The sequence below is a fragment of the Marmota monax genome, unplaced genomic scaffold (genome assembly GCF_021218885.2).
Source record: "Marmota monax isolate L192 unplaced genomic scaffold, Marmota_monax_Labrador192_F-V1.1 WCK01_AAM20220418_F8-fsc00209, whole genome shotgun sequence".
Lineage (NCBI taxonomy): Eukaryota > Metazoa > Chordata > Mammalia > Rodentia > Sciuridae > Marmota > Marmota monax.
In genome coordinates, this window is record NW_026694493.1 from 1,948,931 (window position 1) to 1,964,065 (window position 15,135).

At 40.6% G+C, this 15,135-nt stretch overlaps 1 protein-coding gene across 1 annotated transcript in view; it reads left to right on the forward strand.

Annotated features, from left to right (window-relative positions):
• The first annotated feature begins 2,948 nt into the window (after positions 1-2,948).
• Lamc2 (laminin subunit gamma 2) overlaps positions 2,949-15,135 on the forward strand; it is a 64,922-nt gene continuing 52,735 nt past the window's right edge. The window contains exons 1-2 of the mRNA XM_046419541.2: positions 2,949-3,161; positions 9,109-9,301. Of these exons, the coding sequence (XP_046275497.1) occupies positions 9,223-9,301 (79 nt within the window). The 5' untranslated portion in view covers positions 2,949-3,161; positions 9,109-9,222. The remainder of the gene's footprint in view (positions 3,162-9,108; positions 9,302-15,135) is intronic.

A 15,135-nucleotide genomic window follows, 5' to 3' on the forward strand; every position in this document is an offset into this window, starting at 1 on the left:
AGAACACCCTTCAAACACAGCAATGTAGATGCTTTACTTCACAATTGTGGAAACAAAATTATGTTCAGCTTTCCAAACATTAGACTCAAAAAGGTGAAACTAAGAATTTTATAGCAAGGAACTAGCCCCTGAGTTTCTGGTTAGTCATTATAAAAGTGATATTTGCCAATAGAAATTCATGATCCAAAGAATTTACATAACACATCAGGTAAAGTTTATGCTGGGTAAAATTATAATAGCCAAACAATTAATTATTAGGTATTTGCTTTCAAAAATGATTTTTTTCATCTAAAGTGATTTTACCAACTCATTAATTTTACAAGAACTCAAGGCTGAAATTATTAAGACTGCTGACCACCAGATACCACATTTAAATGATCACTGTGAAGGAGGTACTTAGTGATATGCATTCATGAAGAGGATTCCAGACACGGCCTTGGCCCTGTGATGTCCAGTGTGATAGCTGCTAGCCACATGGGACTATTAAAATTAAAATTCAGTTTAATTGATTAAAAATGTAACTACTTAGTCATATGACATATGCGCTTAGTGGCTACCCTATTAAGCATAAATATGGAATTTTTTTTTTATTTTACAGAAATTTCTTCTGGATAGGGCTGCCTTAGAAATTATAGATTAAAAATCAGGTTAATAGAATCTCTAATCAAGCAGACAGGGAACTCACTGTGGATAAGGAAGCCTAGTTTCTTGGAAAAGGACATCAGGTCACACTAGAATGGCTCTTTGGGAGTATCAAGTAGTTTAAAGATAAGATAGTACTAGTTTGTATGGATGATCAAAAAAAATTTGCTAAACCTGCATACCAGAAATTATTTTAAATTTTAGTTATCCTAGAACCAGAGGCAATTTTAGTTTAATCTGTCCATATCAGCTTAGAAGAATGGGCATTTTTTTTTTATGGATGGAGGAAAATGTAGTGAAAGAGATAGCTTCCAAAGATTAGTATGGTAAGCAGTATTTCCTAAAATGATTCTGAATTACCTTGAATGGGTAACACACAGTTTAATCTTCCAGATGGTATTTCAGTGAACTTGGTGCTGAATATTAACGTCAATGCAGAGAAAAGGAAGTTTTGGGGACAGCTCTTGAGAACTAAAGTAAGCAGAAAGGGGAAAGTGAAATTCACTGAAAATGTGTTAATTTTTATATTGGAGGGAAAATGATCCAAATTAGAATTACTAAGTGATAGTATCCAAATGATCAGTTCATATCAAGGATAAAATCGAGCAGGCATGTAGACTGATCTTTTGGTTTCCCCTTGGTGCTGATGGCTTGGAGGCAGGGCCAAGGCCAGCTCAGCAGGAACTCTTGTGCAAATCAGAGAACATACCTCTTCTGGTGTGGGCAGAAGGAGAGCAAAAAGGAGCCTCTCCGGGCAGACCACCTTGGGAAAAGATTTCCTCCCTCTGGACACATACAGGCCTGTACTACAGTGGACGGCTTGGCAAGGGATGCTTTGGGCTGTACTGCTCTATCCCAGCCTCTTCTCTGACTTTCGGTCAGAAAGTGTCCATGCAAGCCACAAAGCGCCCAAATGTAAGAAATGCTTAAAATCTGGTCTTTCTTTGTCAAGACACCTGGGAAAGCTTGGAAACCTAAGAAGAGCAACCAAAATCATCACCAGGACAGGTTCCTAGAAGGTCTAACAATGTCTTTCAGCCAGAAAGACAAAGGGCCTTTATAATAAAGTTTCTAAAGACATAAGGGATTGAAGAAAGGGAGTCACAAACAAGTACTAACATTAGTGTGTATTAACAGATACTTTTAATGTAATAAGAGAAAAGTTGATTTCACATAGTAGACCAAAAACTTCTATAATATAATATGTAAGAGCCAGATTACAGGTGATAATTATATAAAATGTCAATTAGGCAATGCCATGGTATTCTAGGCTGCATTCCAAAACATTGAAGGTTAATGTCATGAAGCAAACCACTCCATGAACACCCACTGATGCCTCTGTCAGATACAGCTGAGTTCTGGTAGGGGGACACTGGTCTGCACCAGCCAAGGCATTGACGTGTTGTCACTTTCAGCTCTATTTGTAACCCAGAAAAAAAAGTAACCTTGTGCTGACTGGCTGGACAAGATCTCGTTCTGAGAGTAAATTCATTCAAATAATAATTTTTATTAAAGTAATTTATTTATAAAGTTAATATGAATTCTACAGAAAATTCTGACAGGAATTAGTCCAATTCCTCCTAAGATGGATCTTACTTCAGGGTTTGAAGGTTAGAAGATTCAGAATTGCCCTTTCCTTAGAAAATATGGAATTCAAGATTAAGATCTAAAAACAAATCCAAAAACCTTATTGAAAAGGAAAGTGTTCTACCTAGAGCTCAAGCAATATATATCCATATGAGTGTAAAATTTTTAGCCTGGGCATAAATCTATTTTACGCTTACCTAAGGTACAGAAGATATTTTTCAATTCCATATAAACAACTATGCTTTTTCTAAGTTACTTCTGAAAGTTGTAGTACTAGAGAACTCTGAGAAAAGACATCAGTAGCTTTGAAAAAAGCAATGGCAAACCTTGTTTTTCTGTGTATTCCTACAATATAAAGCAGACCACTGAAACAATTGTTCAGATAATTCAAGCCTAAAATTATTCATCTAAAATAGACAAATAGTTGAAGCAAATGTGTCATTTTGGTTGAGGCTATCTGGATCACTTCATTAATTCTCCTAAAGATAAATCTAAGTAGACATGTTGAGACCCTGAGAAACTTTTAAGACAGTAAGGAGGGTCTCTAGATTTTTCTGTGATGGAAGCTCTCTCCATAATTGCAGTACAGTTGAGCGGTTGTATATTTTAAACAAACTGACCCAATCTGAAGGCTTCCTGCAAAAGAACCACCCAGGAATGTTCGGGGATTTCTGTGTAACCAAGCCCTGGAAAAGCTGAACCCAGGGATATAGCTACTGAATTCTTGAGCTCTTCCAGACTGCTCAGATTCTTTCCACTATGCCAAAAATAACCTCCAATTATTCCAAGAAGTTAAATTGAGTGACTTAATAAAGTGCTCTTATACCTGGATTAAGGTATCAGACCAAGAGGAAACCATGTGAGATCTGATTGGATGACATAAAGGGACATTGGAGAAGAATCCAGAGTCATACGCTGAGGAATATTCAAAGGTAACATGGAGAGGAATATGTATCCCTAAGAGCCAAACCTTATTTATGGCTGGTCTACAGGAGAGGGCTCACTATAGAACAGAGGAGGTATGAGGACTAGGCAGTTCATATTTTATTTGAGATCCAATTCTATTTTTTAAATTTGAGAAGGTATATTTATCTGGTGAGAGGTTGAATTTGTTTCTATATTGCATCGGAATAACTCTAGAGAGAGGTGTTGGCAAGGGTTAGTGAGGGAGCCTGGGTAACCTCAAATGGGAATGCTAGTCGCACCTGCTTGGCAGTATGGTGAGTGGGATGAGCTTCCTCACCCCTGTCGGCTCCTGGCTCTGCGCTGGCACAGCAGAATATTCAGTACAGCTTGGCGGTCAGTACTGTAATTGTCAAAATTATTATTAGACATTTAAAGTGCGTCCAAAGTTTCCTATTTAAGACAGAGGATTGGACTCTCTGTTGCTTGAGTTTTTTAGACTTAATAATTTAAATTTGAAAGGTGGAAACGTTTCAGATTTGAATTTGAAGCACATGTAGAAACGTTGTTTCCTAGACTCATTTCCAGACCTCTGACCTAAGGGTGGCTGCCTCTCTTGCAATTTACCATTGCAATCCAGAGATTTCTCACTACATGGGCTCCTTTGCTTGTCTTAGTCAAATCTGAATATCCATGGTACACATATAAGGGTGGTTGGAGAACCAAAGACAGTAAGGAGTATTTCACTTACTGATCAACATTTTACAATTGAGCTGACTACCAAATTTTAGCCTAAGGGGACACAACAGCTGAAACTCACATGCCCCTGAGAATCTACTAAACTTCCCAAAGAATCTTTTCACACTATTGTGTTTTCTGTCTATTTTGTCTTTTTCTAAGCAGGTGTCCCTCTCCTCCCCTGTTCCTCCTCATCTGGTGTATTGTTAAGCAAACAATAAATTTGAATATTTCTGTCTATAAGAGCTACACCCAAAAGGGTGCAAATGAGATGGTTCTTTGTGCACTGATTTCCCAGCACATTGCTGGCTGGATGTACCCCCTAGCCACCACAGAAGAAGTGTCAGCTCATCACTTTAGTTCTGGCCTGGCACCTATAGCTCTCTCAAAACCAGCTGTGGGCACACCTTATATGTTTCTGCATAAAATGGAAACTGGCCACTACAGCTGGGCTTTGCTTCAGTGAGCATGGTTTTTTGGAGTACAGCCAGCTTCAGAGAATTTATGCAAAGGATCCAGGAAACTCTGAATCATTTCCATTTATGGACATTTTCCTTTAACAATTAAGAACAAAAGGGAGTTAAAAAAAATTTCTTCCTGACTGCTATATTTTATATTGAAAATTTTAATGTCAATGCTGACACAATTAAAACTGTCTGGGGGAGATTTTTTTTTAAAGGGCAGAGACCAAAGGCCCATTTTTAAATTTTTTTTGCTGGCCTGTTAACAGCCAGTGCTTCAGTTTTTATCACAAGTGAGTTTGGAAGTGGGTGGCATACCAGGCATTCCTTCTGAGAGTTAACTGAGGTAATGATGGAACTCAAGGCAAAAATCAACATGTCACTTGTAATTCTATTTGGGGCTTTGGGGAGGAGCGATGACAGTTCTGTGAAATGATTTACACAGCATTGTAAAGAGAAAAGTCCCTTGGTAATGATTGAGCTGCAAACACAACAGTGGACCCAGGGGACTTCCAAGGCCTCAGTCCAGGTGGCCACGCCCTGTGGGAATGCCCCATTCCTTCCCAGCTCTGTGGCCAGACAGCTTCTGTGGGGAGCATTATCCCCACCCATGCCAGGGGTCATGCTCCCCGGTGACTGTGGCAACTTTGGGGAAGATGATCCAATGGCTGACTTCCTAGAACAAGTTCAAGATGGGTCTGAAATTTGTGCCCCTAAGCAAACATTCTTACCTTTTGTAAGAGGTTTCTAGAAGCAGGGTCCTGTGCAATTCTTGGGTGGGATTTTGGCCTAGGGGCCTGAGATGGTGTCTCAGAGCTAGCAGAGCTGTCAGGACTGGACTCTGCTGAGTTGGGGGTTTTGTTACAACTCTCACAGATACTGATGTGTTTTCAGTGGTTACCTGTCCTTTGCATATTTGATTGAAGCTTGGTCTTAAAAGGGTGAGTTTTTCCTTTTTATTAGATTTTTTCTTTCTTTTCTTTTTTTTTTTTTGAACCAATTTACTGAAAAGCTATAATTTATCTACAAGCAAATTTATTCTTTTTAATGTACAATTGGATTATATATATATATATATATATATATATATATATATATATATATATATATATTTCAGACTATTTCTTTCATCCCTAAAAAGTCTCCTCATGTCCCAGGGCAATCAGTTCTACCACTGGCAACCACAGTCTGCTCCCTGGCCTTGTAGTTTTTTTTTTTCTTTTTCTAGAATTTCATATAAATCAATGCACATGGAATCGCTTTGTCTGGCTTCTTTCACTTAGCACAGTGCCTTGAGACATTGTTTTAAAATACATCAGTAGTTTACTCCTTTTTATTGCTGAGTAGTATCAAGTTGACTTTTGTCTGAATTTGAAGAAAAAGATGTATTAGGGTCATACAGGAAAACAAATATATTTTTGTTGTTTTTTTGAAAAGCATGCTAATTAAAGTTGATCATAAGAATATATTTAAGGGCTGGGGTTGTAGCTCAGTGGCAGAGTGCTGGTCTCACATGTGTGAAGCCCTGGTTTTGATCCTCAGCACCACATAAAAAATAAAACAAAGGTATTATGTCCATCTACAACTAAAAAAAAATTTTAAAGAATATATTTAAACCCATTTGACATTTACAATTGACTTGAAATCTAAGATCCCAACTGACTTTGTTCTAAGTGAAGTTTTAAATGCAAAATTTCAATACATTAGACAAGAAGATCTGTGTGTAAAGGGAATTTATAGATATATAGCAAAAAATATAAATTTATTAATAACTCCAAAGTAATTGTTAATAATCTGGAAATTAATCTGGGTTATGTCCACAGTTCCACAGATATTTAAAATTATGATTAATCAATTAAGAGAAGCCTTGAACTAAAAATCCCATCTTTCTTATATGATATTTGTTAGTAATTATAGCAAAGAAAAACTGGTGCTTAGTGGTAATAATTATAACAACAACATCACTAATATTACAAAAGTAAAAATTATAGTTATATTTATGTAGTGTATGTTATGTGCTTGGTGCTTTTCTGAGCAATATACAGGTCATTAACTTATTTAATTTTCCCAACAACACTATGGTAAGTGTTTTATTGTTAGCCCCATTTTACAGATGAAGAACTGAGGCTCAGGGAAAACTAAGCACCCTACCTTAATAGTGTGAAGTCAGGTTTGATCCTGGAACTCTGCAGCACTCTGCCTGAGCAATGTATCAGAAAAGAATTCTTTCTTCAGTCTTTATTTTTATTTATTTATTTTTATGTGGTGCTGAGGATCAAACCCAGGGCCTCACATATGCAAGGCAATTGCTCTACTGCTGAGCTACAACCCCAGCCCCCAGAGAAGAATTCTTAAAGTGGTAAGAATTCTAAAGGTGGTGGATGAAGCCACAGCAGGAGTTTCAAGCCTGAGCCAGACAGGTTGCTTAGATGTGTGAAGAGGCCCAGAATAAGGCAAAGAGGTAGGAGCTGAGAAAAACTGGAGAGTGCCTGCCTAAGGCATTTTGCATTTTACAAAATGGTTTAAAATCCTGTACTGTTCACCTAAGAGAAGCTGTGGGTTTGTTTGGACCCTAAGGACCTGCCGCTCATTTTCTGCCCTGGTTCAGTTGACCTCTGGGGTCTTTTCAGAGCTAATAGCTTGAGAAAATCAGAAGTATTTGCTCAAATTCTCTAGGTTTATGGATGTATGCCAGTCATCCACAATCTGTCTATCTTATAATGACTGTCAATAAATAATCTTTGATTTCATGTTCAATTTATTTAGTACTGTGAATTTGTCTTTTTTATGATGCCTTTTAGTCTAACAAAAATTTATAAACTGTAGAGCCAGATTGCCTGGTTTGGGATCTTGGCTTTGCCACTTTAAGCCTGGTAAACCTTCCCATGCCTGTGTTTGCTCATTTGTGAAATGAGGAAATTAATAACAGTCCACTTATTGTTAGGATTATTCTAAAGAGTAAAGGGTTAATATGTGTAAAGGTTTACAGCAGTAACTGACAAATAGTAGGCATTACCTCTGTGTCCACCATTATTATTATCACTGTCCACAAATGATGATAGATGAAAATATCTGTTCCAACTTTCCAGATATGAGAAATTATAACAATCTGTGCTAAAATGAAATTTATCTTCAAGGCTTTGTTTTGCAGGGCCCTGTTCTTGCTTCTGCAGAATGGCTGAGCACCATGGATGTGTAGACCTGCAAGGAGCATGGTACTCAGACACAGAGATTCAATCTCCATCATGCACCAGCTACTAGAAGGGGAAATTCTAGATACCTGGTCTCTGGGAATTGAAATGTTAGCAGTAACTGGACAGTGAGTTTCAAGATCCTGGGCAGAATTGAAGAGAATCAAGCCTGGGATGAGAACATTGAAATTTCCTTTCTATTCCTCATTTTTTGTGATGGAGATTTTAGAGTGGGTGCCAGCCAGTTTGCTGGAACTTGCCCTGCCCCTGCTGTTCTTTGGTGCTCTATTCAGATCCTGCTTATGCCTGAACGTCTAGTTCTCGCTCAATATTCTGTACAAAGCCATCCACACTTATCTTAGGCAGCCCACACGGGTCTCAGTTATGTGCACAAACTGAAATTCTTACACCTCTGACAATACTGTATGTATGGATTGAATTGTTAGTTGTCTTAGATCATTATCCATAGACCTATTTAGAGAACGGTCATTCGTGTATTCAGTGCACAGGTATTTATCGAGAGCCTTTGTGGGCCTTAGTGATGGGGTACCAGAGTGGTTGTTTGGGATAGATTGTCTATACATACACTGTGTATATATAAACTCTGGTAACTTTTGTCTCCACCAGGAAGCAAAGCTTTTTCTTTGACAGCTTGCGCTCTCTCTCTCTCTCTCTCTCTCTCAATTATCCCCAGGAGAAGAGACGGTATAGATCCTACCAAGATTTGCAGTTTTTCTGGGTACTATTTCACCCAGCACAGTGGATTTGGATGATGCTCACAGCTGGTCTCAAGAAACATTTTCCAGTGAGAACATGGAAAATGGCATGAGATATATGTTCTGAAATGTTAAAGGAAGATGAAATCCAGATCCTCTTTACTGCTCAATTGAACAGAACATTTATTGAGCACTGAATGGGAGCAAATCATGGTCCTGGTTGTCAGGGCTGCAAAGTGTGATACCTAGTCTTCCCAGGGAGGCCTCCTGTCAATCAGTGACATGATGAGTTGCTAGCCTAGGGGCTGAAGAGTCAGGGAGGCCCAGGAAAGGAACCTTGGTCCAGCCTGGTGATGGTGGGGGCAGTGTGGTCTTAGCAGAGTGTATGGGCTGGGGTACTGCTACTGTATTTCAGAGAGGTGACCCTCCTTGGAAGGGTGAAGAGGATCCTGTTGGGACTCTGGGACTGACCAGTCTTCCCTAATGTCTTTTATTTATTTATTTATTTATTCCCTAATGTCTTTTAGAACAGAGCCCAAAGAGGGCTGCTGGTTTATTTCTGAGTCCTTGCCCTTGAGAATAGGCCTCCCAGTTTGAGGAAGGGGGTGCTGCTCTGCACCTCAGTGAATTCTGCCTGGGACCACCCGGGAGAGGGATCTGGCACATTCCGGGAGAACGATCCCCGGGCCACAGTGTCTGCGCCACGCCCTTGGCTCGGCCAGGTGTGCGCGCTCCTTGCGGGAGGCGAGGGGGGAGCGGGCCGGGGAGCGCGTTTACAGCTCGCGTGCGCTGTTTGTCTGCCTCGGAGGGCTGGGTCCTCCTTGTTCACAGGTGAGTCACGCCCTGAAACACAGGCTCTCTTCCTGTCAGGACTGAGTCAGGTAGAAGAGTCGATAAAACCACCTGATCAAGGAAAGGGAAGGCACAGCGCAGCGCCGAGGACTCCCGGCGGCCGAGGCGCCGGGCAGCGACCCCCGCCCGGCCATGCCCGCGCTCTGGCTCAGCTGCTGCCTCTGCGTCTCGCTGCTCCTGCCCGCAGCCCGGGCCACCTCCAGGAAGGAAGGTGAGTGGGCTCCGCGACAGCCCTGGCTGCAAACCTGCCTCTCTCTGCAGACGGTGAGGGCTGAGCACCTCGGAGGATTCCCAGCCCCTTCTCCCCTGCATATGGGGGTCCTCCAGGGATCGGTTTCAAATAACAGGAATATTAGAAAAATCCCGATTTAAAAAGTGTGTTTTCCTTACTTTTAAAATGTTTCTTCTTGATTTTTCTTCTTCTTCTTCTTCTTCTTTTCCGCCAAGAGGCCCCTGTTTAATCAGTAATAGGTATAGGAATGTTTTCCCAGGGTGTGTTTTATTAATGGGACTCGGGTGGGAATTTTGCCACGGCTTATGAACATCATGAAGGTTGAAAATGAACTTCTTCAGTAATCGTGTAATTCATGTTCCATTTTGGGGATGGAAAATCCTTTAACTTTTGTATAAGATTACTTTTTATAATTTTTCATGCATTATTCATTCAACACGCATTTATAGGGCATCTGTCCTATCATTTGATCCTATCTAGGGCACCCAGTGGCTGTCATGTCTTGAGAAGTTAAGTTCATGTAAACAAAACTTTTTGAGAACCTAGCAACTGTTGACCATACATGTGTGTCAGCTCAGACCACATATAACACATAACGGGTGTTTTATCGCTATCCATGATATTTTCGTGTGTAATTACCCTGAGTTTTTACACTTATATTCCTTTCTGGTGGCATTTCAATGATTGATTCAGTAGATCCATAGCCAAGAGCTATTTTCACACCATGTATTGATTACAGTCTTTTTTTTGTTTCCCCTAAAATTGTCTTGGAATGAACTTTCACCCTGTTATCCTGACTGCTATTTTAAAAACCATGTATGAGCTAGGTGAGGTGATGCATGTCTGTAATTAATTCCAGCTTCTGGAGAGGCTGAGGCAGGAGAATTGTAAGTTTGAGGCCAGCCTGGGCAATTTAGCAAGACCCTGTCTTAAAATATTAAAAAGGGCTGGGGTTATAGCTCAGTGTTAAAGCACTCACCTAGCATGAATAACGCTCTAGGTTTGGTCCCAGTACCATAATAACAAATAAGTTAATTAATTTTAAAAACCATGAATGATTGCTACATGCACAAAAAATGCAATTGTGAAATAATGAATATGTTCATTTGTTTGACTTTGGTGACCATTTCACCATGTATGAGTATATTGAGACATTATGTGGTATACTTTAAATACATACAATAAAAATTTTTTAAATGTATGAAAATGGCCATGAAGGGTAGATTCCCTTAGGGTTAAGATAATAGTTGTATCCTAGTAGAAAATATCATAAAAGTAGGAATATTCTCTGAATACTAGAATTAAAAAGGGGCAGCTATGGATCAACTACTTAGAATCCCTTGATTTAAAAAGTAAGAAATGGGAAGTAGATTTGCTCCAGGGCACACAGGCAGCTACTGCTAGCGATGGAGCTGGCCTTTTATCCAGAGGTTCTTAGAGACTATTTTTGACCACATTATAAAGGTGAGGGAATAAGGAATACACACACACACACACACACATAGTGTACACTATTACATATATTTTTTAAAAACACTTTTAGTTGTAAATGGACACAAATACCTTTATTTTGTATATTTAGTTTTTAAATATAGTGCTGCTGGGGATTGAACCCAGTGCCTCATGCACGCTAGGCAAGCAGCTCTACCACTGAGCCACAACCCCAACCCTATATGTATGTTTTTAACCTGATAGATAATTATTGGAGCGAATTTCCCCTTGGCTTCAGTTGAATGTATATGTGTGTGTTAGCATTTGGTAACAAAAATAAATATGTAGACTGCTATAGATTGTTTAATAAAATCAGACTCCCCAGTACAAAGCTGGGACTCCCTTGGCAAAAATGAACTGTTTCTGAGCAGCCCATGTAAACACAAAGTTAGAAGCAATGTTCAGGCTCATTTTCAGCCTTTCTCCTACCTTGGAGGTAGTCTGCTTAAGATATTATGTTCCCTCCTCAAAAACATTCATTTGGGGGCTCAAAGAAAATGTGAACAGGTTGGTGTTGGGAAAGAGTGCTCAGACTTTTCCATTCATGACATGCTGGCATGTGCTGAAAGTATGGTACCTGCCCCATTTCAGAGTGACCCGCTTCTGAGGGTCCTGTGGGCTGTACCCACGTAGAAGCTGAAGCTGCTTACTGCTTGTTCTGCTGCAGGTGAAGCTGTGATAACAGATGTGGCCAGCAGGACTTTCGGGGTTGGTCTCAATAAAAGCTTTGGAGTCAGCCTGACCTGGCTGCACATTTGACCCATTCACTTACTAGTTCCTTATTTGAATGTTGTCAGGCTCCTCAACTACTTGGAGTCTGCTTCTTCACACGGTGAGTGGAAGCAGTAGTACTATACAACCTTGCAGGGTTGTTGAGAGGCTGGAGAACTATGGTGAATGGCCTTAAAATGCCTGGAACCCCATTTCTTTAAAAAGACTGCAGGCAGCAGTACAGGTGTAGTGAACTTGATGCCCAGAGATCAGTGAGAGTAGCAAGGGCTCTGCTTCAGGAGCTCATGGGGTGAGAGCGCGTGGCATCCAGCTCCAGTGGTTGGGACCTGAGTTCCCAGGGGGAGGTATGGCTGCAGAAGGAGTGAGGACACAGGAGTGAGATGAGAAACGAAGCCACGGGTCTGTCTTGAAGGGCCTTTGGGGGCAGGCTGTGCAGTTAGGATGGTGCCCTGGGGGCACAGAGTTGCTGCAGATGGTTTGGATGGGTATGATTGGATCTGTTTTCGGAAGGTCACTGACTTCAGGGCTTGGAGGATGGGATGGAGCTAGGAGAGCCAAGTAAAGGGCCACTGTAGTAATCCGAGTGAGAGATGGTGAGGGATGCCATCATGGTGGTGGAAACGCATGAGGAAACAGATTACAGAAACGCTCACACCGTAAAATCTAAAGAATTCGGCAATCCAGAAAGTGTGCATTAAGGCTATGAGTAAGGGGAAATTGAGAGAAATAAGGAAGGGTCCAGGGTGGATCTGAGGCTTTAGGTCTGTGTGAAGGGAATGAAGACTGTAAGAGGAGGATTCGATTTGGGAACAAGCTTGGGCCATGAGTGGAGAGGAGGAGGCGTTCCCGTGGAGATCTGCCGAATCAGAGACGCCAGTGGAGATGAGCAGCCGTGCCCATGAAGGTCAGAGCTATAAGTTTTAGACATTTAGAAGAGAAATTTGAGAGCCCACAAGTGGAAAGCAAAGCCTTGGTCACAGATGAGATCACCTGGGATGTAGAGGTAGACGAGCTGGACACCCCAAAAGAGCTAGAGGAACAATGAAGGAGAATACGATACGGCACTGAGGCTAGAGGAGAATCAAGAAGACCAGTGCTTTGTTAGTCGGAGGAGGAATTTCAGCAGCCGAGGCGTAATAGCTGGCATCAGGTGTCCAAATGTGTCTGTACAAGGGATAGGGACTAAAACAACACTGGTCATTTAAGAATGACCAATGTGAATGGAAAGCGTAAATACGGTTACTTACGCAGCCATCAGGTGAACTTTAAAGCAATTTTTTCTTTAAGATTGGTGAATTCAGAATTTGTGATTATTGTAGATCATTCATTTGGCTTTTCCTATGCCTTGATACTGGGAAAGAGGTGCCGTGGATAGGAGAAAGGATCCCCGGGAAGGTGTGGGCTCCCTCGTGGATCCTGTTATTTAAATAGTTGAAGTGTTTTGCAGAGAGATGCAGGCACTGGAGTCAGACAGCCCAGGTTCAAATCCTAGCCCCGTCATTGACCATTGTGACACATTTACCTTGAGACTTGAGCAAACTACTCCATCTGTTGCTCAGTTTCTGTTTCTCTAAAATGAGCATGAGGAATTATTGTGATCATTACATGAAAAGCACTTTGCCTGGTGCCTGGCAAACAGCCAGTCCGTCCTTAGTGCTCTTACTGTGAGGACTACCGCCCTGAGAGGGCCAAATGTCAGCAAATTGCCTTCTGGGTTTCAAGTGGTGAATTTTTTGAAAGGGCCTATGTTAGTCAGCTTTCCTTTATTGTAACAAAATACCCGAGATGATCAACTTAAAAACAGGAAAGATTTACTTGGGCTTCAGTTTTAGAGATATCAGTCCATGATTGTTGATTCCTCTGCCTTTGGGTACATCAAACTTGCGGTGCAGAAAACTGTTCACCTTATGGTGAGTGGGGAGAGATGGGGAGGGAGAGAGACAGAGAGAGACAGAGAGAGATCCCACAATCCCTCAAGGGCACTGCCCCAGTGACCTAAAACCTCTCTCTAGGCCCTACCTCCAAAGCTCCACTCCTTCCAGTAGCACCATGAGCCTTCAACATACTGGGTCTTTGGAGGAAATTCCATATCAAAACTATAGCAAGGCTTTTACCTCTAAGAAATGTTATCAGGAGTCTTTCTACTTTGGTTGAAATGAGCCCCAAGTTTTACTCAGTAACACAAGTGACGACCCAAAGCAGATTGGGATTCCCAGATCAGATTTCATGTCATTCTTGCCTTTTGTCACTCACAGACCTCATCATACAGATTCATCAAATCGGTCACTCTAGGATATGCCCAGAACACCAGGTGACCCCATTTTTTAATGGAAAGGTTCCCCCTTGACTCCCCTCAAAATAATTTTGGCCAACTTGATGTTGAAAACATTTAACAATATAGATGCAGTAGTTAAACATCTCTTAGTATTTAATTTAGTAAATTAGCCCCACAGACATATTTAAAGTCAGTAATTTATAGAATAAATACCAACATATCCGTATTGATTTGTTCACATTTCATGAAGTAATCACATTCACTCTTTCCATTCACATCTGTCATTCCTAAAGCCACTTTCATAATCTCTTACTCTAAGCTAGATGACTTGATAGAAGTCCTAAATCTCTTTTGGATACAGTCACTGGAAAGTATGCAATTTCCAAAACTTTGGAAAAGCTTACAAATTATCCTGAAGTACTCATTGTGATCTTTGCAGCATATCATCTTAAACTTATTTATGACAATCTCAGCACTCAGGAGAATGCACAATTATGAGAATTGTGTTGAGGGCTTGGCCTCTTTCTTACTGATAAGTACCCAATACAGTGATGAAGGACACTTAGCTTAACATGTCTTCCTCAAACAACACTTAAGTCATTGGGAAAGTGCCTTATAATATGTGAAATTCTAAAAGGACTTAAATGTGATCTCTTTTTTCCCCCAAGGGATAATTTTGGAAAAACAAAAACATCTACCTTATATTTAAGCACATATAGTAAACAGGAATATGGAATTGGGTTGGCGCATGAGCTGGAAATTCCTATGTAGGCATAATTTTGGGACTTCTTGAACCGGGGACAGCCACTGGTTTAGCTCCACTGGTCCAAGAAGCTGAGGAGGATAATTGTTGACGTATGATCAGTGTTTATGGGAACGTCAGCATGAAATCAAAGCACTGAGGCAATGTTGGGAACATGTTTCTTATTTAAGTTCTTAGTGGCTCAATGGTATGGACATTTGTTTTTCCTGGAGAAATTTGCAAGGACAAGACTTGAATCATCTATTACAGAACAGTGTAGAAATAGTAACTCTATCAATACAAGGATACTTTAATTTAGTTGCAGATTAAGCCTAGTAAATTTGGGAATCATTCCTGGGGCTGTGTTCCAATATAATCTCCAGATAGATGATGTAATATTTGAATCATATTCAAGGACAAAAGCTGTCTTTTCAGTGTCTGAGGGTGACTGTGTCTGTATATGTCTCTCCCCGCTGGACGAACATGCATTTGTTTATATCGCAGTAATGAAAGTAGAAGAAAATCTTTTTCTTCCAACACTGATTAATGCAAGGGCTTGAGTCTTTCCTTTCT